Below are 24,540 nucleotides of genomic sequence, written 5' to 3' on the forward strand. Positions count from 1 at the left end.
TCAAGGCCCCGCCCCGTCCCGGCCCCGCCCCCTCACCTGCGCAGCTTCTCGGTAACTTTCTCCAGCTCCTCCTGCGCACGGCGCAGTTCGATCTCCAAGAAGTGGCGGGTGGAGTCGAACTCGTTCTCCAGCTTCTCCAGCCGGTGCGTCGTGTAGGATAGCCGCTTGCGCAGCTCGCCCTTCTGCTCCTGGAGCGAGCTGCAACGACAGGTGGCGGCGGCGGGCCAGGCCGCGGGCAATGAGCTCGAGGCGCGTTTGGGTGCGCCCCGGGCGAGCCCGGCCGCACCAGTGCATGCGCACACGCACCGCACACAAACACTGCACGCGGGCGGGCACACACACACACACACACACACACACACACAAAAGCGCGCACACCTCCCCAGCCCCTCCCTGGGGGGGGTCACGGTCCCTGACACTGAGCCCGTCTGGCCTTGGGGCGAGTGTTTGGGGGCGGCTGAAAGGACCCTGGTTTAAAGATCTCGCAGCAGCAGCACCCCGCCTTGGTCTGGGAGCCGAGCTCCAGCTGGCACAGCTTACAGGGCCCCGTTTTGCTTCTCTACAGCAGGGGCCCAGGCCGGTGAGGCCCAGAGTCAGCAGTTCTACATCCTAGAGCAGGCCTCTCTTCCTCAAGTGGGCTGCGTGCTCTCTGGGCCCGGGAGAGGACGGGCCCCGTGCCCAGGCAGTGTCCACCACAGTGGTCGGCTAGCGGCACGGAGCGCCAGAAACTCAGAAAATCCTGGGCCTGCTCATGTCTCCCTCCAGGAAGCCTTCCAGAGGCAAGCCTGGCTCTTAGGCTGTACTTTCCCCCACAGACTGAGGGCTCCTCTGGGACCCTGGCCACTGAGTCCCCTTGCTCAGGGAAAAACAGACAGGGGGTGGCTCCCCACTGAGCCACATGCCACCCATTCACATGAGCTATCTTGGGGCATGAGGCAGGAGGGGCAGGTGTAACTGGCCACACCCTCCTGTCGGCTGCCACCCAGCCCCCAGAAAGCAACTAACCATGGCTGACCATGTGCTGACCCTCTGAGGCACCCTTCCCTGGGCTGGCTGAGCACACAGAGGGGGGCCGCGGGGGGCGGACTCACCTTCAGCAGCTGGGAGGGCTCGTTTCTGTAGGGAAGGGACAGCTGCACGGTGGGTGGGGGCACCAGGGGAGTTCTGCTGGCTGTTAGCCACGAGTGAGGCTAAGATTCAAGCTGCTGTTCGGTGCCCTGGGTGTGCGCTTTGCTCAGTCACCCCCTGAACTGTGCCCCGTCAGCCCCTGCACTACAGTCACAACAAAGCCCAGAGCTCCATGGCGTCACGGGGTAGGCAGGGGCCCTGCTGTCACACAGACCTGGCTGCCAGTCCCTGCCAGCTCCCCCAACTCCCGCAATGCACTCGTGACTGTCCCCCTCTTGCCCTAACACACAAAGCCCTGGTTCCAGAGAGGTGCCCAGGTGGGAGGAGGGGCCCAAATGCCCATCGTTTGCTGGAAGAAGCACAGCCCCCCTCAGCAGAGCATCTGGAGCCTAGGCCCCTTGGATGGTAACTTCTGGTGGGTTTGCTGCGGGCGGGCAGGAGGCTTTCTCCAGCGCCTGGGGAAGAGTGATCGTCAGCCTCCAGCCTGATCACACAAACCACACGTGTGACCACAGGCACACACCCAGCAAACCTCCCTTAAGCATTCCTGGACCCCTGCCCAGGTCTACATTTTTTCAAAATAAGTAAAAATAAAGAGTTGCCTGTGTTTTGAGAACCTCAGAGAAGGGCGGGTCGGGTCCTCCCAAGAGTTGATCCCCAAGGTAGATGCCAAGTTACAAGCAAGCAGGGAGCCCAGTGGCAGAGTGCCCAGGGCTGCCCACACAGGCCCCGCCGCCTCTTCCAGGCAGCACACCTGCCTGATTTCACTGCGAGCTTCCTGCAGCTATTGATCCCAGGCTCCCCCTTGGCCCAGGCCTGTCTCTCCTGTGGGCTGCCAGGCCTCCTGAGGGCTCCCCTACGTCCACCTCGAGGGTCCCTGCAGCGCATGGGGTCAGGGCAGCAGCCCCTGCAATCAGCCAGCCTGCAGGGTTGCAGGTGCACCCACAGCCCTCAGTCACAGGGGGTCCACGCCCCCCAGAAAGAGGTGAGAGCACCCACCCTCCACCTCTCAGAGCCAGCACCCTTCCCTCCCCAACCCTGGCCGCCCACCCGCAGCCACAGCTGGGGCTCTGTCATCCCAGGATTGTTCATTCCTGTTTCTCCGCCTTATCCCTGCCATGGCATGTCCACCCTGCTCCCTCCTTCCCTCCTCGCCTGCCCTGTGCCCCCCGTTTACCCTGCACCTCACAGCAGGAGCAAACATGGTCCTTGGCCCTCAGAGTGTATCATCTCAAGGGGAGACAGACAGTGAGCAAGGGGACAGGCTCCCCAAGAAGGCAAGTGGAGGAAGAAGCCCTGATGGGGCGGTGGGGTGGGCTCGAAGCAGAGCCAGGACCTGCCCCAGGGCAGTGTAACCCGCTGCTCACGAGGCAGCCGGCCCCATCGAGCAGCCCGCCTCCGCCTCCGTCCACCCGTGGCCACCGGATGCTCTTGCAGATGTGCTGGGCGGCTGTGCCCCCACTAGCCCCCAAACGCTGCTACCCTCCCTGAGCCCCTCACACCCACCCACCCCTGAGCCCATCCAGCCCTGGGTAGGCAGCGCCCCCAGCCCCTGGCCCCTACCCCCTCCTGGTGCAGGTGCTTGGGCCCTGGGCCTGAACGCACCTCCCTGGCCCCTCAGCTGCGCCCACCTCGCTGCCCGCCACCTTTCTCCAGCTCCACTGCCCAGGCTGATCCCAGGGCCCTGGTTTGTCCCTCACCCCTCCCTGCACACCTCGGGCCACATGTCCTCTGTGTCCAGCCCCACACGAACCCCTCCAAGGCCTCTATCTGGAGGCCCTGCCTCTCTCTAGGGTTCCACGCTCACCCCAAATCCAGCCGCCCACCAGCCTCTCCTCCCAGAGGCCCACAGGCACCCCTCCCCCAGCGTGCGCGACACTGACCCCTTTCTGCCTCCTGTGCTGCCCATCAGTCTCCAGTCAGACCCCGAGAGGCCGTGGTGACCCCTCTTGCCTGTGGTCACCCTCCACAGCCCGTCACCAAAGTCCTGGCAATCTACTACTCAAGAGCTTTGGACACGTCCCCACCCCTCCTGGTCCAGGGAGGGCCCTGGGCTGGGCACCCCGGGGGTCTTCAGTCACCTGGGTGATGCCACCATCCTGGGGCATTTACCCGAGCCCTGCCTGACCTGTCTCAGGCTCTGCGTCTGTAAAATGGGGATGTGCGCACCGCACCCTGGAGCGCCCACTCTCGGGGAGCAGGGCTTTCCCTGTGGTCCCTGCATCCCTGTGATCAGAGCCACCGGGAGATGATGCTGGGGGCAGGCACCATGGCCTCTGCCTCCCCTGGGTGTGGAGGTGGCTCAGGGGCCCCTGGAGTCTAGAAACAGGTGCACAGGGCAGGTGTGGAAACCCCTTGTGGCCACTCTCAAATCAGGGGCGCCCTCCCAACTCGGGGAGTGGGGATCAGGACGCCCTACCGGAAGCGCGATCTGGTGTGGGTGGGTGGGTGGGCACTTCATGGTGCCCTCCTTGCCCATGAGAAGGCCCTGGAAGGCTTTCCCAGCTCACAGGAGAGAAAGATGAGCTGCTTGGCACAGAGCGGGGCCTGGAGGGACCCTGCCGGCCTCCCACCAGGAGCCCCTCTGGCCACTCAGCAGAGGCCCGAACCCACGGAGCGAGCCCTGGGCTGGGCTGGGCTGGGGGTCACCGGGGCCTGGCCTCCGAGACAGGATGGTCGGGAAGCAGGGCTGAGGACGCTGGGCCTCTTCTCGGTGGTGGGGGGATTGATGCCGATGCCGGATGGACGTCTGGGGACAGAGGCTGAGGAAGCGGGGAGACAACAGGTGTATTACCTGTCCCAAAGCGAGGGCGAGGACCTGGCCCGTCGGCCCTGCAGGTTGCGGGACTGCCCGAGGCACGAGGGCACCCAGGCGCTGCGCAGCCTGTGGGCGAAGAGGACAGAGCTGCTCAGAACGGGGACCAGGGGGCACACCGGCCTGCCAGGGGCACGCAGTCACAGAGACATGGGGGGTCGTCCCCCCACCGGCAGGAGAGCTCCTCGTCACCAACACAGCAGTGGGGTGCTTGTGCCTGTGCCAGGGTGTAGGCAGCTGCCAGCCCTGGTTGCCTCGGCGCATTGCTGGCCCCGTGTCCACCAGCAGTGAGGTCCCCACCCCCAGGCCTGCACCCCCATCTCAGCCTCAGAGGGGAGTCCTGGGGGGCAGGCTCCACCCAGCTCCAGATTCCTGTCCAGCTGTTGCTTCTTCCTAGTGGGACCCATTGGTCAGAGACCCTGAGAAGCGAGGTGGATGGCGGGAGGGTGACCCCCAACCCTGCTGGGAGGTGGTGATCAGCGGATCTGTGTGGACATCAGCAGAGTATTCTGGAGGCCGTGAGGGACCCAGTGCATGTCAGCAGTTCAAGACAGGGCCCTCCTGGGACCCCTTCTCGCCAACCCTGCCTGTGGCCTGTCCGGGCCAGGTGGGTGGGCAGGATGCAGGGTGGAGGAAGAACCAGCCCAGCCCCATGGCACTGCCCTGCTGGGGGGCAACAGGATGCCTTGGGCCTGAGTTCGCCGGGTCATGCCCTTGCCACGGTCTCTCCAGGGTGGCTGTGCCAGCCCCCCGAGCCAGAGCGGAACTCTGATGGGAAGATGCTGCCCTGGATGTTGGGCATCCAAACAAGGCTTGGAGACGTGGGCAATACCATTGACAAAATGACGGCGCACAGACGGCCACTCAAGGTGAGGGAAGGGAAGAATGCCGACGTCGCTTGGGCCAGGTGGTGGGATTTGGGACGGGTGCGACGTTTCCCTTTACACTCTGCTGGATTTATCGCATTTCCTACAGTGAGGATGAAAACTTTTTAAAAAGTTTACGAAGGATCACATTTGGCTGCTCCCCCTCAAAAAGATTTCCAGTGTTGATCTGACAAGGGGTGGGTTGGGGTGCCGCGGAAGCTTCTGTGACCCTCTGTGAAACGGGCTGCCCTTGGCCCTGGTTTTCTGCAGGCCCGGCTGGGAGCGGGCAGGCTCTCCCGTTGAAAACTGGATTTTGGGATTCCAGGCCCGGGGTCCACTCTCGGGCAATGACCCCAGAGCTGTCGAGTGAACAGACAGTGGGGGCAGGACAGGCCGGTTCTGCTCTCGTGGGAGCAGCCAGAGACCCAGTCTCCCCTCGGTGGCTTGACCAAGGTCACCGATTCCTGGGGGAGCCCCCTGCCCAGCCCTCGCCCGCCAGTCCCCATCCCAGAAGGCCCTTCTGCAGGGAGACCCCTGGCAGGTAAGGTCTCAGGGGAGTAGAAGGGAAACTGGGAGAGTGGGCCCAGGGGAGGGGGGCGGGGGGCTTGCCTGGAAACACAGGGAATGGGGGGTATTGCTGTGATCTGACCCAGACCTCGCCTCTGGTCACATGCAGGGCATCTATGTCCCTGACAACTGCTTTCGTTCTGACCTCGATTCTCATCATCTCCAGCCTCTGCAATGTGGGGCACCTCTTGCTAGAGATACGACTGGCGCCCAGAGAGGTTAAGTAAGTCTCCCCAGATCACACAGCAAGTCCAGGGTGAGGATGAGATCCCCCCACCCCCGACACCTGTTATGCTTGTGCCAGGTACAGGGTGGGAAGGATACAGGCACTGTGGGGACCCAGGGAGCCGGGGGACCTCCTTCCCTGCTCTGTGGAGGGGAGCGATGCTCCCTGGTGGGGGGTGAATGGGGCAGGGCAGGGCTGAACAAATGTCCGCTCTCTCGCTGGATGCTGGGTACACGGAGCCAGGAGCGGCTGGTCCATGTGGTGCCCCTAAAGGCTCCCCCACCCCCGTGTCCAGCACCCCCCCCCCCCCGAGTCACGCTCCAGTGACACCAAATTGCTTGTCATTCTTCACAGGCTGCAGGCGGCTTCTCATCTTGGTGACTTTGTCCCCACGTCCCCTCTGCCAGGATGGCACTTGCTCCCTTGGTCCAGGTTAACCCCTCCCCACCCAGGGCCTGGCAGGGGGGACCCTGACACTCTTGCCAGCCCGGCCAGTCCCCCAGGGAGCGTCACAGGCCTGAGTGCTCCAGGACGGTGTCCTGCTCCACGCCGGCCCTGAGTCCAGGCTTCCCCATTGGCCGGAGGGCAAGTCACAAAACCCAGCCAGACCACGCCCACCTCCAGACAAGATTCCTCCGCCGGCCAGTCCCGTCCATCACTCAGACCCGCACTGGCCCCGCCTCGCCCGGCTCCCGGCTGCGCCGGAGTCCTCCTGGGTCCCTTCCTTCCCACCCTGTCCTTGCTGTCCGCTAGGTCAGGGACCTTCCCTCGGGGCTGTTTCTGGGTTCCTCGCTCAGGCCCTGGCTCCCGGGACAGGCTGCTTTCCTCCACTGGGTCTCATTCCCGCGGGGACCGGCCCGTCCTCCCGTGGGACCGCCTCCTTCCCACAGCCCCTCGCCCCAGTGCCCAGCGCTGTGTCTGGACCAGCAGCGCGTGTTGTTGAAAGGCCGTGCAGACGGCGGGAGGAGAGACGCTGGTCTCGTCTCTCGGGCTGCAAGATCTGGGGCGTGTTTACATCCCTGGGGCCTACCGTGGGGCTGGGTAAATGGTGGGGGGCGTGGAAAAGCCTCCCAAGTCCTCCCTCCTCCCCCGTGGGGCTGGTGAGGCCTACCTGGCTCCTTACCCCACCCAGCATCTCACGGTCCCCTGGGAGCGGACCCCCTGGAACTCAGGCTGACGGGCACGGGGACTGGCTGGCAGCTCTCCGTGTCTCAGGCACGCCCGTCCAGGCCCTGGGCAGCCCCTTGGCTGACTGCCACAACCTCACCAGCATCGTCCCGGGCATGGGGATGGGGTCTCTGGACCCGGCCACCAAAGCGCCAGATCCCGTAGAAGCCTGCATGCGTTTGTGCGTGTGCGTGTTGGGGGAGAGGACTGTCACAGGGCTGGCCTGGGGCCCCCAGCCAGGAGGGGACCTCCTGCTCAAGCCAGGAGGTGCGAACGGGGGCAGGGACTCTATGCTTGCCCAGGCCCCACCCTCTCCTACTTCACTAACCGAGGTCATCCAGGGGCACCCTCCCGCTTCCGTCCTCAGGGCCAGTGACACGACTGCTCTCCCGCCCAGAGACCTGGAGACGCCGCAGGAGACGTTTTACCTCGCCTACCCCGCATCTTATCAGGCAGCCTGCCTGGGAGCCCTCCGTGGGCGGGCAGACCCAGGGGTGCTTGGGGCCAGGCCAAGCAGGGTCACCCCTGGGCAGGTGGACGGAGCAGCTGCAGAGTCACTCCCGGGCCTTTGCACACGCTGCCCTTCCTGCTCAGAACACCCCCTTTTTCTGCTCTTCGGTTTATTCTGTTTACCTCCTCCAGGAAGCCCTCCCTGACCTCCCTAACCTCGCTCTGGCTCTGGTTGGGGCCGCACAGACGCACGACGGCCCCCTGGGGCCGAGCCGCCAGGCCTTCGCTTTCAGCCCAGTCGGCAGGCAGACGGGCCGCCAAGCCGCCATATCCTCTGTTGGGTTCCCTTCGCGGGCTCTTCTCTGCTCGATGTCCCCACGCCTCCCACCAGCCCCCACCGCCCCGCCCCTCTCACAGCCGAAGACCTCGCTTCCTTCTCCACTGAAGACAGAGAAACCGCCCGAAGGGAACTTCCGCAGATGCCGCCGCCAGGGCCCCCCCTCCGCCGCCCCCAGCATCTGCCTGCCTGCTACTACAGACACCCCGCCAGGCAGCCCCTCCGCCCACTCCAGGCGCGGCTCCAGCCTGTCTCCCAACCCGCCCATTTCGCCCTCTCTCCCGGCTCCTTTTCTCCGGCCCACAGACGTGCAGGTGCGCTTCCCACACTGCGAACAACCCTCTGCTGACCCTCCAGTACTGTCCTCATTCTCTGCCCGACATTCGTTGTATGTCCTCGCTCCTGGCCCCACTAGGACCAGGGCCTGACCTGGCTCTCGTCCGTTCGACGCCACTGAGTCGGCTCCTGCCCGGCCCTTCGCAGTGCTCACGTGGCCTGAACCCTCGGTACCCAGGGGCACAGTGGACCCCGCCCTCCTCCTGCAGACCCCGCCCTCGCCTGGCCAACCGCCTCAGCCTCCTCTGCAGGTGGCCCTGTCTCCCTGACATCCTAACGCCAGCAGGGCCCTGGGGTCCTGCCTCCTTCTCTGGGTACACTCCCCCCATAGAGACTCCTGCCACAGATACTGTCACTCCACGGAGGACCCCCCTAAATTTTTGTCCCCTGACCCCCGGAATCCAGGGATGCATACCCTCTGGGGCCTCCATCTCTGCCTGGGTAGCTTGCAGGCAGCACAGACCTGCAAGGTCCTCCATATCCTACTCTGCTTTCTTTCCCCACCTCACCAGCTAGGCCAGTGCCCCTCCCCAAACCTGGAGGCACCCTCCACTCCTGTCTCTCTCCCATCATCCCAGGCCAGCGGCACTCACCACAGCCGTGCCTCCAAAACACATCCTCTGGCTCTTCCAGCCCCACCCGCCACCCTGGGACCAGCATCTCTCACGGGATTACTGCACAGCCTGCTAACTGGCTTTCGGCCCTCACCTGCTTAGCCAGAGAGGCCCTGTGGAAGGCTAAGTTGGATCCACCTCTTTCTTCTGCTTGAAACCTGCCCCCATGGCCCCCTATATCACTAGGGTCAAGCCAGATGTATTCACTCAGGTCACCTGATGGCAGGCGGCCTTCCCTTCACCCCCTGGACCTCACCTTCCAGCCACAGGCGGCACACCTTGCCCTGGGGCCTTTGCACCTGCTGTTCTTCTGTCTGGATCCCTCTGCCCCATGGCTGCTCCTCTCCTCCAACATTCAGACGCAACTGTCCTGAATTCCGCCACACCCTCTCTCCCCCTTTCCCTGCTGGGCCTGTGTCCGTCTGTGGCCTCACCCCGCCAGAGTGGGAGCTCCCCAGGACAGGGCTTTTTGTCCACCTCATTCCCGGCTGTGTCCTCGGACCCTGCAGCAGAGCCTGGCAACCAGAAGGGCCCGGTAATCATTCACTGAGTGAATGGAAAACACAGTGAGCGTGTTTTACAGATGAGCCTGTGGAGGGGCCGAGGGAGACAGTGCCCACCCCGGGTCCATACCCTGCAGGCTTCCCGCCGATCAACCCAGATGCCCCTCGGCAGTGTCTGGTGCCTTTTCCTTGCCTCTGAGGTCTGGGGCTGTAGGGGTCTGGCTTTGTTTTGTTGGCCTCGGCCAAAAGGAGTTGCTCTCTGATTTCCGTAAGGGCTGACCGCACTCCCCCTCCCAGGCCCGAAATGATAGTGAGAGGGTCAAATCTGGATTTCGGGCCAACGATAGTGTTTAGTGTTAAGAATGTGCCGAACGGGGCAGGGAAATACTTATGCTAAATAAGCATCCAGCTGTTTGTTGAGATTGGGCAGCCCAATAAAGCAGAGGATGCCCAGTGAAATGTATTTAGATGGATTTAATTCATTGGGCATCCTGTACTTCATCCGGCAGCCCCAGGAAGAAGGCAGAGGTGATCCTGTGGAGGCGGGCCTCTAGCCCCGGCAGGAGAGGTCGTCCATGCCCCCATCATGAAGCAGGCTGGCCATCTGTGCAGGAGACTCAGCGTGGGGCAAAGGCCGGGGGGTGAGAAGATCCTGGCAGGACCAGGGTGTGTCTGGAGGAGAGCGTGGCTTGAGCCCAGGCCTGGGTCAGCCAGCCAGGAGGCCCCGAGAGCCTGGCTCTGAGTGCAGGCCAAGCATCCCATCCCGGCTGCCCAGCCGCTTGGGGCACTGGGAGCCCCAGGGCAGAAGGCAGGACGGGAGGCAGGCCGGGGCCGGGGCTGTCTTCCTAGCAGGTGGACTGGGAGGGGAGACCTAAGGAGGCTGCCTCAGGAGACGGGGGCCCTCCCCTGCCTGGCCCCTCTCTCCCAGCACCCAGCCCAGCACTGTTGCTCGTCTACTCTCATACCCCCTCTAGACTGTGGGTGGTGGGGGGCTTGGAGGGTGGGGCTGTGCACACTTTGGCCCTGGGCCCCTCCCTGCCCCAAGGTCACACCTGCTCTCTGCCCAGAGTTGGTGTTCAGGGGGTGTCCGCGGGGAGGATGGGGGGGTGACGTGGCCATGGGTTGGCCCCACTTCAGGTGAGCAGCTCCCCACAGGGCTCCCAGATGAACCTCTCAGCGCCTGCCACGCGGCCTTGGAGCCCAGGTGAGAAGGGGCTGCCGTCCAGCACTGTGATGATCAGGTTCGTTACTGCCCCCCACGGAACCCACTCTGGCTCCACTAATTTGACCACCCCACCAGCTGGCTCACCCCTGCAAACAGACTCAGGCACCCATTGATTGAATCAGTGGGAGGGCCTGTTTTCTGGAATTTAGGGATCATGAAAGTAATCAGGACTGCGGGAGCTCACTGATGACCCCAGAGAGTGGGGTGTAAGGCGCCTGCCCCCACTCAGTGCCCCCTGCGTGGCCCCAGGCCCCTCAGGGATGCCCTTGGTCCCTGGTCCCTCTGCTCTCGCCTCCCCACCTACCCCGCACATTCCCACAGCCACGGGAGGCAGTCCTGGGGGCCAAACCCCAGTCTGGAAGAAAAGAACTGGTGTTATGATGGAAGATGTTTGCTGCAACAGCAGGTGGGTGCAAGGGACGGAGGCTGAGGAAGGAGGCTGCTTTTCTGGGCCTCAGTTTCCCCATCAGTGACCGAACCCCAAAGGAACACTTATGACCATTGCCTTCTTCTGGAAGCGTCCCCCACTGAGATCGCCCCCTACTCAATCCTTTGGTCACTGACACGCAGAGGATGGAGACAGGGCAGGTGGGAGAGCACAAGATTCTTGTGGGGTGGGAACAGGTGTCCTGGGACCCTCAGCCCTCATCACGGGGTACTCTGCGGGACGGGGTGCTGTGTCCTGGCCAGAGGGCCAGGGCTGGACGACCAGTGGTGACACCTGGAGGGGTTGCCCTGGGGGCGTTCTATCCTGGCTCCCAGGCTCTTTAACCAGGTGTCCTTGAGAAGGGAGCTGGCCTTCCAGGCCACCATTCCTTCGTCTGTGCAACGGGCAGCCTCCCCCGGTTCCTTCCAGAACCTTGGGTGAGGACTCAGCGAGGAGACTGTCAAAGGCATGCAGTAGGTCTCACTGGGTGATTGCATGGTTGAATAGGGGGGTGATTGAGTGATCTCAGGCAGACGTTTCCAGAACCTTCAGCTCCATCGCTCAAGAAAGACCCCCAGGCCTTGCCCTCGTCACTGGCACCCAATGGAAATGCCTTGGTACACTCAGAGGGCCTGTCCAGAGATGCGGGCCACGTGGCAGCTCTCAGGCTGTTGTGAATGTCAAGTAAGAAGGTGCCGGAGGGGCCCAGAGATCTCAGCCAGCCAGGGCCAGTCTGCCCATGGTTAACAGGGTGAGGCTGAGGCTGGGAAACAGGCCCAGGACATACCCTTGCTCTGAAACACCCGGTCACTGCCGGGCCTGGGGATGCGTAGGGAAAGCGCCTTCTGAGGGCGCAGCAGAGCCGGCCCCCTGCCCCCACTCTGAGATGCCCTGGCAGTTTTAACTCCGTCTAAGTCTGCAGGTCACATCCTGACACCGCATTTCGCCAGGTCCTCTCTTTCATGATAGGAATACTGTCATCTGCCTGACGGTTGGGCAAACAGGGCCTGGGAACAAAGGGGACCATGTGGGGTGGGCGGGGGGCAGGGGGTTAACTGGCAGAGGCAGCCCACATAGTACCAGCTCTGTGCCTGGCTCCACATTCATGAGTTCATTCTCAAAACGGCCTTCTAAGTTAGGTGTTGTTATTAGGATCTACGTTTTATAGATGCAGAAACTGAGAAGCAGAGATGTTTAGAAACTGGCCCAAGTCTACCCAACCAGTAAGTGGCAGGTATAGGATTCAAATCCAGGTAAGTTCACCTTCTTACTAACCCATATCCTTCATCAGGGAGGCTTTGCAGAGGAGGGGCCACTCAGATGGACTCAGATGGGCTGTAGGGACAGGAGACTTTGAAGGGCAGAGCAGAAAAAGGCGAGATAGAACAGTCTATGTGGAATGAAAGTGAAAGTTGCTGTTGTGTTGGACTTTTCGCGACCCCATGGCCTATACAGTCCACGGAATTCTCCAGGGCAGAATACTGGAGTGAGTAGCCTTTTCCTTCTCCAGGGGATCTTCTCAGCCCAGAAATTGAACCAGCGTCTCCTGCATTGCAGGAGGATTCTTTACCAACTGAGCTATCAGGGAAGCTCTGTCCACGTGGTGGGTCCTGACTCCCAGAGGGAGAAACTGAAGCAAGGTAGTCATTCACAGTTTAGTGAGAATTAGCCCCTAAGACTTCCTTCCCCAGAATTATGTTTAGAAGTGAGGCAGAGCCAGGAGGAGCAGCTGGGCCATACAATGGGTCAGGTGGCCACAGAAGAGGGCATTGGGTGCCACACAAAAGCATTGGTTTTCTGAGGGTAAATGGGGGCCTGGAGGTCTCGGAGGTGCATCCTCAGCTCTGGACTTCAGGAAGGGCGATGGTGTGGCCCTCAGGAGGGGACACTGGAGGATGGCCACTGGGCTGTAAATTTTGGCCCAAACACAGAGAAGCCTCCTCCCACTGGGCAGTGACCAGCTGTTTTGGGAGGCCCAGACACCTGGAAAAGCTCCTTTCTGCTTCTGGCCTCCGTTTCTCCAAAACCCTTCAGCTCCATATTCCCTCCTGGCTTGGAGGAGGATGCAGGGGGCAGAATGCTGAGGGCCTGAGAAAGGCAGAACTCAGCTGCCACGGGAGGAGGAGCATGCCTTCCTGCAGTGGGCCTTTGCCCATGCTGGAACCCCTGCTGAGAGCACCCTCCCCCACACCTCCTCATCTCCTCCCAAGCATCTCCCTGCGTCCAAGCCAAACCTCCTCCACTGGAGGCTCTCACAGGGTGGTATTTAAAAAAAAATAATGAGAACCCCCTGGGAGTAGGGTGGGAGGCACAAGTGTCCCTCAACACTCCCCTTTTGGGGGGTCAGAGTGGAGAGCCCCCCATCATGGGCATCATGAAGCGTGGGGAGGAGCTCTTCCCCATCCCTCTTCCTCACTGTGCACCACCTTTGGGCCTCATTTCAGAGCATTTACTTAGCAACTACTACGCGACGGCTCTCAATGCTGCGGATCAGCAGTGAGCTGCTGTTCTCGGGGAAAGACAGACGATAGACAAGATAAATGAGTAAAACAAATTGAGAGTCAGGTGGGGATCAGGGAGACGGAAATGAAGGCAAGGAGAGGGAGGGGGAATCTGACTGTAAATGGAGCGAGTGGTCAGGAGCCCCCCCAACCCTGACTCCCTGACCGTGAATGACTTTTGAGCAAGATGCGAAAGGAGGGGAGGTAGGGAGTCACATGGACATCTGGGAAAGAGCATCGCAAAAGGAAAGGCACGTGCAAAGGCCCCGGGGCAGGTGCCTGTCTGATGGAGTTGAAGCTCAGCAGGGAGGCCTAGTGTCTCGGGGGGAGTGGGCTGGGAGATTCTCGGAGACGAGGTCAGTGTGATCTGACATCTGTGAGGCGACCTGAAAACCGTCTGTCTCTACCTCTGGGACGTCAGTCTGGCACCTGGCACAGAGTCTCCAGCATGGAGAGCGGCGTCTGGCAGAGGCAGTGCTGCAACACATCAGTGACACGAGTGGATCAAGCATGTGGGACTGAGCATTTGGGCGTCTGTGTGAAAGAAGAGTGCACAAAAACACCAAAACCCCCGAACAAAAGAGCCAAAACCAAAACACAACAAAAACCAAGCCCCACAAAAGCAGAAAGAGAAAATAACCCCACACAAAACCAAACAACAAAAGACCCAAGCCAAAATCACCTCCACAAAACCCCAAACAAGGAAAAAACAAAAAATTAACACACCCCCCCAAATTAAAAAAATACCCCCCAAACACAAAAACCCAAACAAAAAACTCCCACAAAAATTTTAAAAAAGCACAAGCCCCCCTAATAAGAAATCACTCAAATAAAAAAATTAAAAACTAAGCTACCCCCTCACAAAACATAAAACTCATAAAACCAAAAAATAAGAACACAAAACCCTCAAAACTCAGAAAATAAAAAATCCATAAACTGAAAAAACAAAAGATTTTAACTCGAAAAACAAAACACCAAAACCAAAAATTTAAACCCACAAAACCACAAAACCCAGAAAACAAAACCAGCCCAAACCCCCAAATCCCCAAAATTTAAACCCCTAAACAAAAATCCAAAACCCCCAAAATTCCCCAAACAAAAATCAAAAACCCCACAAACCCAATCCCCCCAATTTAAAATCAGAAAACTCAGGAAACAAACCAAAAAGCAAAAAAAAAAACTTTTTTTGAACCTCAAAACGCCCCCCAACCAAAAAATTTAAAACCCACAAAAATGAGAAAATAAAAAACTCAAAATTTGAAACCTCCAAAACAAAAAGCACAACTCCCCTCAAATCCCCAATGACAAAACAAAGAAACAAAACCTCCCCCCAAACGCCCCAAAACACGAAAAAGCAAACCACACACACACACACACACACACACACACACACACAAAACCAAACCAACCAAGGGTGGAGGGGGTGGGGGTGCAGCGGCGGTCCACGACAAAAAGGAGCCCAACCTCAAAACCATGCACAAAACCCACTTTCAATAGGTTCATGACATCAGAAGGGTTGCTTAAACAAGGCACAAAAAGCTTCCATCAGAAAGTAAAAAGCCTAAAAGATTCGAGAAAAATTCAACAGAATTAAAATGAAGAACTTCTGTTCATCAGAGGACCATTGAAAGAGCCGGAATCCAGCAGCCGGCGGGAGGTGCCTCTGCCACACATGTGACCGGCGAGGGCTCTCTCTGAAGAGCTCCAAATCAATACCGCAACTTGATGGAAAAACACGCAGAAGTCACCCGCGAGGAAGCCCCAGCCGGCTGTCATCCAGAGCCGCGCAATTACCGCGCCCGGAGCAGCAGCCGCTCCGCCTGCAGCCTGGCAAGCCGGGGCTGGTACCCGGGTGCCCGGTGCGCGGAGGATGCGGAGATGCAGGAAGTCCCGGGCCGCGGGGAGGGTGTGGCCTCCACGCCGAAAGCTGGCCGTGCGCGAGCCGCCTCCGACCCCAGGACCCGCCCCCCTGCGCCCCAGTAGTGTGGCTCCAGGGTCCCCTGGGGCGAGGCTGTACGCTCGCGCCCCCCACCAGCCCCCAAACCCGGACAGGCACGGTCACAGCATCTTCATTCGCTACGGTCCAGGCTGGAAGCGCCCGGACAGCCATCAGCTAATAACCAGATTGCAGCAACTTCACTCACAGCCGCCGCCGCGCCGTTCCGAGACAGCCAGCCATCCGCAGCTCCACGCACAGCTAAGGACGCCTCTCCAAAACATCATTGTTTTGGTGGGGGTTTAAAAGAATAAAAAAAAGCCAACCTGAAAAGCACAGGCTAAAAGACAGCACATATATGTGAAGTTCTAGACCAGACAAGACAAAAAAACCAAGTCAGTTAGGGATGCTCATGAGCGGCCAGATGAAAAAAAAAAAAGAAAAAAACAACAACCAACAAAAACCCAAGCAACCTTCATCACAAAAGCCAGGATCCCGGAGACCTCCGGGGAAGGTGGAGGGGGCTGTGATGGGGGAAGGGTCTTGTGGGAAGTTGGGGCGGGGGGCGGCTCCCTGGGAGGCTGGCGGCGCTCAGCTTCTTGACCTGGGTGGTGGTCTTCTTAAAGTTAACCTCTAACCTGCACAGGGAATTATTACTTTTTCTAGGTGCCTATCACAGTTAACAACTTTGAAAAATTATGTTGTGGGGGAAAGGCGCAGACTCGAACAGGTTTGTGGTTGGGTTTCCGGCGCCCTTTCTGTGTCCCGCGTGCCTTGCGGGGCGACGGACCCACTTCACTCTGTGACAGAAGAGGGGACTGAGGCTCACGCAGCACAGTGGCCGTGGCGGGAGCCAAGGCGGGCGGGCCGGTGCGGAGGACGGCAGGGGAGGGGATTAACTTGGGGATTAGCTGAGCAGTGGCTCGCACGCAGAGAGCCAGCTGGGACTTGTTAATATCTGCAAATATTTGAGTGTCACCGGAAGTTTTTCAAGCAGAAGCAGGATAGCTGAGTGAGCTACAGGCAGGGGGCATGCATCGGGTCAGAGCAGAGGGGCTGGACCTGGGGCTGGTGAAACAGACTTCCAGGGGCTTCTATCTGGGGTGGGGAGGACAGAGGACACCCCGCTTCCCAGACCTCCGCTCCCCACACTTTGCCGATCTCCCTGAACACAGCCTCGCTTCCTCAGGCCCCCAGGATCCTGCACCTCTTAGAAGGCTCGTCCTATCTGTCCTCCTTGCAAACTTCTATTCATTCTTTAAAGCCTTGGCTCAGGTGTCCCTGCTTCCAGGAAGTCCTCTCTGATTCCCCCAGCCAGTGTCTCCAACCTGGCATCCCTGGGAGCATGTGTGGAGGGTTTGGGTCCCTGTTCTGGAGGGCAGCGCACGAGCTGGATCACAGAGAGGGGAGTGAACCCACCTGGGGGGTGAGGGAGTAGAGAGTCACAAAAGCCACTGAGAAAAGATGACAGGGAGGGTAACTAGTTTGCCACATGGACAAGAAGGTGGGTGGAAGGGCATTCTGAGCAGAGGGAACAGCATGGGCAAAGGCAGAGAGGCATGAAGGTGACAACTCGTTAGGGACCCAGAGGTGGGGGTGCAGTATGGGGTGGGTGCTGGGAAGGAGATCTCAGGCAGAGAGGGGTGAGTGCAGGGTCACCCCAGCTGGGGACCTGAGGATGACAATGAGCCCTGCGGTGTGTGTGCTTGTGTGACAAGAATTGGATGAGGCAAAGGACCTGCCATCTTGGAGCTCAATTCAGATTCCTAGGTCCAGCCTGCAGTGAACAAGAGGAAGGATCCCAGCCCAGGGTCATCACTCTGGACACACAGGACCCCTTCCCTTGGACCACACATGAGTCTTTTCCTGCCTGGGAACCCATAGTTGTACAGCTCAGATGCCCCACAGCGAACATTTACCTGGATCCCTGCTGTGGGCCAGCTCCCAGGTGGGGTCTGTCATCCACAATAGCTCAGGTCATCCTCCCAACTGCCCTACAAGGTAAGGGTGGCTAGGATACCCACTTTACAGATGAGGAAACTGAGCCCCAGAGAGGGTCAGGACCTTGCCAGAGGACCCCACCGCCTGTGACCTACACTGTGGGGGCCATGCTGACCACCTTCTCCTACATCCCTTGGGCTTCTTGGTCCTGGACTCCTGACACTAGCTGCAGGGAGAACCTCCCAGGGGCAGCCCCAGCTCTGGCCAGGAAGAAATAGTCTGGAAAAGCCCTGAGGGAGCCCTGACACCACTCATGGGGTGAGAAGGAGAAGAGGGCAGGAGGTGTCCCAATTCTGGGAGGCTACGCTGGGTCCTGGCCACATGGGACCCCCCAATCCCACCAGTTCCGGGACTCTGCTTCCGCTGCCCGAGTGCAGCCCACAAGCCTGGGCCCCGGCCACTGCCACCAGTCTTCCGGATTTGGCTCAGGGAAGCCCTCCACCCACCCAGCAAAGAGATGCTCTGTGTGCTCAGCACCTGGGGCAGTGTTCCCAGCTAGGCGGGGCCATGTCTCTGTCCCCACTGCCCAGAGCACAGGGACAGGTGCTCCGGAGTCTAGGCTGGGCATGAAGAAAGAGGGAACGAGGCACAGGACCTTAGAGGGCTCTCCCCCAACCCTGGTCTCAAGGTGCCCCATGAATGGTGCCTTTTTTCCCCAAGTCTCAGCTAAGTAGGGACCCCTCCTCCACAGAAAGTCCAGTCCAGTGGGGGTTCTGGCCAGATACAGCCAATGGGGGTATTGGAGAGGGTCCTGGGGGGTTCAGATCTGAACTTATCTACATGGCCAGAGCTCCCCCTGGACCTTGACCAGGACTAGGTGGGCTTGGCCAATGGACGTTTGGGACATTTGGATCTGAGCTCCTAAGCTCTAAGAGCCTGGACCCCTCCTTCCAGCCCCAGACAGATGGGTTCTGGTCCTCGGGGACCCACAGGGGAGGGCTGCACTCCAGCCCAGTGGCCAGAAGATGGCCCTGCTCTCATGTCCAGCCTGTGGCCAGTCCATGTGAGCCCACCTGTCCCAGGCTCCCACCTGGGCATGCCCAGTGACCCATCCACGGCAGTGAGGGTCACTTGGGAAGGCCCCAGGACCCTCCCCAAGACCCAGGGACCTGTCCTGGAACAAGCTGGGCTCTGCGGGCTCCCTGCCCCTTGGGGAATGGGTATACCTGCTACCCAGCGTCCTCCCCTGGGATGCTGATCCTGGTCTTGGGAGGGGGAAGGAGGAGAGTTGAGGGAGGAGGCCAAGAGACCCCTCAAGCCCAGGAGACTGTCCTGAAACCCAGAAGCCAGAGCTGGGCCTCCTGCCCACATTAAGTCTAGGCTCAGCCTTCGGAAGGAAAACACGAGGAGGGGGGTCGTGGGGGGGGGCACGCGCAGTATTCCCAAAGTGGGGGTCAGGGGGCTCGAGGGAAGTTATGAATATTCAAATCGACGGATCCCAGGCCTGCCTCGAAGGGCGCCCAGTTGGAGTCCACAGAGGCTCAAAGTTTAGCACCTGGAGGGAGGCCGAGAGGGGAGCACTCCCCAGGCGCCGTCGCGGGACTCCCCCAAAATGGCTCCAAGACGCGACGGCCTGGCCAGCAAAGAGGACTCCATTCCCCACCCGCCCCCCAGCCCCACTGAGGCGTAAACTTAAGAGCTCAGAACCAAGCTGGGGGATAGTGGGGGCGGCCGGCGCGGGGGACTCGGTGCGTAACCGCAGAGCAGAGACCCCGAGGGTCCCAGGGGACAATCCAGAGTCCAGGGCAGGGCCCGGGGGATCGCGGAGGCCCGCGCGCGCGCGCGCCGGCCGGGCCCTTGGTGGCGCGCCCCCACCCACAGCCGCAGTGGCCCCAGCCCGGCCGAGGACCCCCGCGCGGGGCTCCCCGCTGTCTAGTCGCGCGCGCGCCCACACACGCACCACACACAGGCACACCGGCCCGGGCCAGCCGCGCTGGGCGGCCGCGGACCGCAGATGCGCTCGGGCACAGCAGTCCTCTCCCCTTGCCCTCCCCAGCGCCCCCATCCCCGACCCCGGCCCCGGGAGCCCCGGCACGCAGGGCGCTCCACTCACCTGAGTTTCTCCATGTCTGCGGCAGAGGCCTGCGAGAAACCAAACGAGAGGGTCAGCAGGCAGGAGTCGTGCGCTCCGCGGCCGCGCCGAGCGGGGCTGGGCACCGCGGGCACAGCAGCGGGGCACCCGGGCGCGCCTCGGTGGTTGGGAAGTCCGGCCCGCGCGCCCCCAGCCCACACTCACCGGCCGCGGTCCCGGGGACTCAAGGGGAGCGCGGGGCCTCGACCGAGTAACAGGTGAGCCCGCCTGGGCCGCCGCGCACCGAGTTACGCCCCCCGGGGAGAGGAAGGGGCTGGTCCGGGGACTCGGGACCGCACCGCCCGAGGCGATCCCGGTCTCGCCCGCCCGAAAAAGAAGGGACCCGGCCGGACTGCGTTAACTCTCCGGCGGCTGCGGCCCCCGCTGCACAACCCCCCAACCCCGCCCCACCCCGCCCGTTAACCCTTCCAGCCCCATGCTCCCTCCCGGAGGAAGCCAAGCCCGGAATTGCAGAACCTCCGAGTCGGAGAATGTTCAGACCGGGCAGTTGGGGTCCGTACAGGAGTGGAGAACCAGACACGCTCGCGAACCGAGGGTGCTAGCAGTCCGGACCTCAGACTCCTCAATCGGGGACCCTTCTGCCCTCAGCTTCTGGGGTCCGGGCCTGGCTCGCCCCTTGCGGGCCCAAGGGATTAACCCCTGCGCACTAGGTTCGCCAGCGGGGCTCCCTGCCGGGCTTGCGCAGACCCGCCCGCGCGCGGCTTGGAGACCCTCCCCGCCCAGCCCCGCGCCGCTGGGCAGCCCCTCTGCGGGCCGGGCGGGGGGCCCACCCGCTGCTGTTAACCCTGCGGGCGCCAGCGAAAGACTGGGACCGCGAGCGGCCCGGGCGGGATCGCACTTCCTGCGCGGAGCGGGGGGCGCGGGGAAGGCTCTCCGTCGCCCGGGAGAGGCCGCTCCCGGGAGCTTTCCCTAGTCTTCCCGTACCATGCCTTGGATTCAAGGGGGACCGGGGGAGGGGGGCTGCTGCGCCCAGGGACCACGCGACACACCTGGGAAGACTGATGACTGCCCATCCCGGCCCCTCGCGCCGGGCGCCGCCGCCGCGTCCGCCGGGAGCGCGCTCCGCTTCGGTCCGGGCCCCACGCCGCCTCCCCCACCGCCCCGCCGGGCGAGGGCGCAGCCCGGGCCGCCAGAGCCGAGCTGGAAGGCCCGGCCGGGGGCCCTCCGCCAGGCTCCGTCACCAATTCCCCGGGTGCTCGCTCGGGCCCTCCCGAGATGCCCCTGGCCTCAGTTTCCTCACCTGCGAGCTAGATTTGGGGGCGGGGGGAGCAGGACGAGGCGTTCTGTTGCCCTTCTGCATCGCAGACTGCGGAGGGGTTGGGGTGCGGGAAGGGATTTCAGACGAAAGGATCCCCGAGGCGTCTGGATTGGCAGCCAGACACAGTCCCCGACGCTCTAAAAGTTGTCGGAGCCCACGAGCCCAGACCCCTCTATATACCCTCCTCCCCCAAGACAAGGAGCTGGCCGATTGGCCAACACCTCCCCGACGCCCCCTATGTACCCAGGCCCACCTTTCCCGGGTTCCCATCAGCACGCTCAGCACACTTGATCCCAGCATACAGCAGGCGCTCAATAAACACGGACGAGGCATGCTTGAATCCTACTCCTCTGTGGCGTCTCTTTCCCTGCCTCTTCCCTTCTGGCTCTGAGTTCCAGGCAGCAGTCCTGTCCCTTCACCAGGGCACCCCAGCACCCAGCAGGCCTGGCCTCCACCCCGCCAACGCAGGGTGGGAGGAGCCCTGCGTTGCCAGGGTCAGCCCCAACCCCAAAAGTCCAAGTGTTCCATCATCCACCCACGGGTGCCTCACTCATTCATTAGCTCGGGGCTTGGTTCTTGGGGTTCGGAGGCGGCAGCAAATGAGGTGAGCCCTGCCCTCCAGGGGCTAATGGTTGAGAAATGAAACCGTGGCTCCTGTCCCAGGAGTCCACCCACAGCAGAAGGGCTGAGGTCACAAGGACACCACCACCCAGCAGCCCTGTGTTCGTCATTGCGCTGGCCAGCTCTTCCTCCAGGAAGCAGTCTCTCCCATTTTACAGAGGAGGAGAGCTGAGCCCAGAGACTCAGCCCGGCTGGGACTGGCCCCCAAGCCTCAGGGACCTTTCCCATCCAGAGGCGGGGGACGCTCCTCAAATGTCTCTGGTTGCCTCCATCACTCACAGTGAATGACCTGCCAGCGAGTTTGTCTAAAATTAATAAGCATGTATTAAAATTTAATTATAAAAATCTAGCATTTATTATTTATATTGAATGTTTCAGCTCGTCTAAAAGGCCTGTCTTGGATTTTTCTGCCCCACGAAGGGACTCTAGGAGAGGATGCTGAGTCGCCCTGGTGGCAGGGGGTGGGCAGCGAGGGTGGGACAGAGGCTGACAGGGAAGAGGGGCTGGGGGTCCAGCCCCAGCACCTTAGCAGCCTCTCCCTTCACTCTGATGATCCAGACCCTGAAGCCTGGCTCTGATCCTACCAAGTCTCACCTTCTCCCCAGACCCAGCGCCCATGTGGTCACTAATGTCCTCATCCTGAAAGACCACCTCCTCCAGGCAGCCCTCCGTGGAGGAGACCTAGCTGAGTTGTTGGATTTGGTCTCCACAGCAGGTGTGTGCTCCCTGGGGCAGGGTCTATGTCTTTCCCAGCTAGGTGTGTCCTGGCTGTGTCTCCCCAGCACCTCACCCAGGGGGCTGGACTTGTGTGCTAAGCTCTGGGAAGCTGAGCCAAGAGCAATTACAGCTGTGTGCGGCTGGCCCCATGGGGAGGCGCTGTGCCTTTGGCAGCAGTCTTGCTGTTGAGGCCAGAGCCCCGCGTTCGAGTCTTAACTCTGCAGTTCATAACCACGAGATTCGGGGGTATTCCTGAGATGAGGAAACCCAGCAGAAGCACGAATGGCCGGCTCTGAGTCCCCTGAGGTTAGTTGAGGGCTGCGGATGGGCTGGGCAGAGGAGACCCGAGGGGCACTGCCCGGTCCTCGGGCCGGAAGCGGCGCCTCTGTTACAGGAAGGGGCAGGGTGCTGGGCACCACAGCTCTGAGGGGCCTGTGAGCTGTCCATGGTCCCCAGCGTGAAAAGAGGCAGCAGAAATAGCCTCAAGGCTACATCGGGCCCCTCCAGGGGCCCACAGGCAAGGGAGGCCCCCAGTGGTCTCCTGATACAGGTGGGAACCCAGGTGGGCACTCTGGGTCTCTCAGAGGGACAGTCCATCCCTGCCCTGGGTGCCGTCCCTCCGGCTCACCCCAAACTCACAGCCCCGCGCCTATTGCTGCAGCAGACCTGTGACATTATCAGTGTCCGCCCTGAACTGGCCTCTTGTCCCTCTGGGTGGTCCCACCTTCGAGGTGGTCCAGCCGGGTGGCCATCGTCTTTACTTCCCAGCCTCACACAAGCCCTCCTTGCTGGCTAAGCTGGACGGTGCCGTGCGCCTCTGCCTCAGTCCGCCTCTTCCTCCTGTGTCTCTGCCCGTGCTGGTCCCCGCTGCCCTGGCTGCTCACCTTCCCACACCCTGAGCCCTATTCTGACGCCCCACTGACCACCGGAGCCCTGCTGCCTCCTTTCTTTCTCTGTCCCCAAGACTCTGAGCTTCCGGAGGGCCAGGTACAGCCCCTCCACCCTTGAGCTGCCCATTCTGTGGCCAGCATGGCCAAGGACCCACAGAGGGAGGCAACTCGGTCACAAGCCAGGTCTCAGTCAGGGGTTGGGAAACACAGACTTGGCCTTGCCTAACCCTCTGCCCACACCTTCCCCAACCCCCTGCCCTTCGCTTGGCACACACTGGCCACCATGCTGGTCCCAAGCTCACCCAGCGTGCTCCTGCCTCAGGGCCTTTGCACTTCCTCCCTCCTGGATCGCTGCAGGGCTGGGGCCTTCCTTTCTCTGACCACCCACCCAGAGGAGCTCCTCTCTCCACCGAAGGGTTTCTCATCACACCCTGTCCCTTTGGACGCCACTCCTTTGGCCCTTTGGCCTGCCCCTGCCCCTGCACTCCAAACGACAGCCCTGATGGCAGGGGCACCTCTGCTTCAGCCACGGCATCTCTGTCTCTAAGGCCCGGCACCGTGGCCTCCAGTGAGCAGGCGGTGGCGCCCGAATGAATGCAGTTGCTCTTTCTCCCCAGCCAGTGGCACCTGCTCTCCGCCTCCAGCAGCCCCCGGTCTGCTCTCAAGGTCCCTCGTGGTCTCACTCCCATGCTGGCCCCTTCCCCCCGACCCCAAGGCTCACGATCATGCTGGGGATGCCCGAGCCCACTTGGGGCCCGACATATATGCACCTGCAAGGCCCTGCCCAGGGAACCCCTCTGCGGAGGGGGGGTCAGCCCTGCTCTGGCCCCCAAGAGCGGATGTGAGACTCCTTGCTGGACCGTCTGGCCCCGTCCTATTACGGCCCCCACTTCCCAGTCCTGTAATACCCGAAACTGTAGCAACAAGGAAAGCGAGGCCAGCTCAGAGGGGGGCCTGCCGGACACTCAGGCTGCCCCTCCGGCTCACCCTGTGACCCTGGGCAAGTCCCTGCCCTCCCATGTGGCCTGTGCTCAGTCCCCTGGGCCCTCCTGAGGTCTACTTTGAGCCCCAGCTCCCTTGGTTTCTTCGGTATCCTGCTCCCTCAGCCCCTCTTCAAGGGGAGGAAACAAGCCCAAAACTACTGAGGGCAGAGGTGGCGGAGGGACCCAGATTCCAGATGTGGTCAAGAAAGCGGCTGCCCGCCTCCCACATGCAGCTATGTAACCTTGGGCAAAACCCCTCAGCCTCTCTGAGCTCAGTGCCTTGTCTAGGGAGGCTGGAAAGTCTTCAGAGCATGCTGTGAGTGCATGGGACCGTCTTGGAGGCAGGGCTGGCGAAGGGCTGTCGCCGCTCCTGAGCCAACCTTTTAATGCCATCACTCAGGGTGGACCCTCTTTGAAGAGGTTTTCCATTACTCCTTGCCCGCTTGCATTCATTCAACAAACATTCCCTCTGGGCCCTGTTCTAGGGGACTCAGCAGCGCACAGACTAAACCAGAGGAGCGTCTCTGCCCTCACGGTGCTGATATGCCCACAGCGGGAGGCAGACTGCCCAGGGCGCCATGAGGTGCCCCTCCTGCTCTGAGTTTGGGGGGCATCTGTTCACCAGCGGGGAGCAGAGATCGAGTCGGGGGTCTCGTGCGCCATCATCAGAACTCTGGCTTCTATCTTGAGAGGGTGGGAAGCCCCGCCCGCAGCTGAACAGAGGGGTGCCCCTCGGGCTGCCGCGTGGAGGATGCCCTGAGGCTTGAGTATGTGCCCCGGGAGTCCAGCTGGAGGCACCCACAGTCCAGGGGAATGGGGCCCAGGGCGGATGTTCGGACATCTCAGTGGGGGCGTGGACGAGAGGGTAGGCGACAGGGGT

General features: G+C 61.4%; 1 protein-coding gene across 7 annotated transcripts in view; it reads right to left on the reverse strand.

Annotated features, from left to right (window-relative positions):
- BEGAIN (brain enriched guanylate kinase associated) overlaps nt 1-24,540 on the reverse strand; it is a 45,600-nt gene that overhangs the window by 7,849 nt on the left and 13,211 nt on the right. The window contains exons 1-4 of one of the 7 annotated variants that reach the window (XM_042234972.1): nt 20,703-20,859; nt 19,153-19,181; nt 3,923-4,012; nt 37-198 (exon numbers count right to left, since the gene is read on the reverse strand). In XM_042234972.1, coding sequence (XP_042090906.1) covers nt 37-198; nt 3,923-4,012; nt 19,153-19,166 — 266 coding nt within the window. In that variant the 5' untranslated portion in view covers nt 19,167-19,181; nt 20,703-20,859. 7 annotated transcript variants of the gene reach the window in all.

The sequence above is a fragment of the Ovis aries genome, chromosome 18 (genome assembly GCF_016772045.2).
Source record: "Ovis aries strain OAR_USU_Benz2616 breed Rambouillet chromosome 18, ARS-UI_Ramb_v3.0, whole genome shotgun sequence".
Taxonomy (NCBI): domain Eukaryota; kingdom Metazoa; phylum Chordata; class Mammalia; order Artiodactyla; family Bovidae; genus Ovis; species Ovis aries.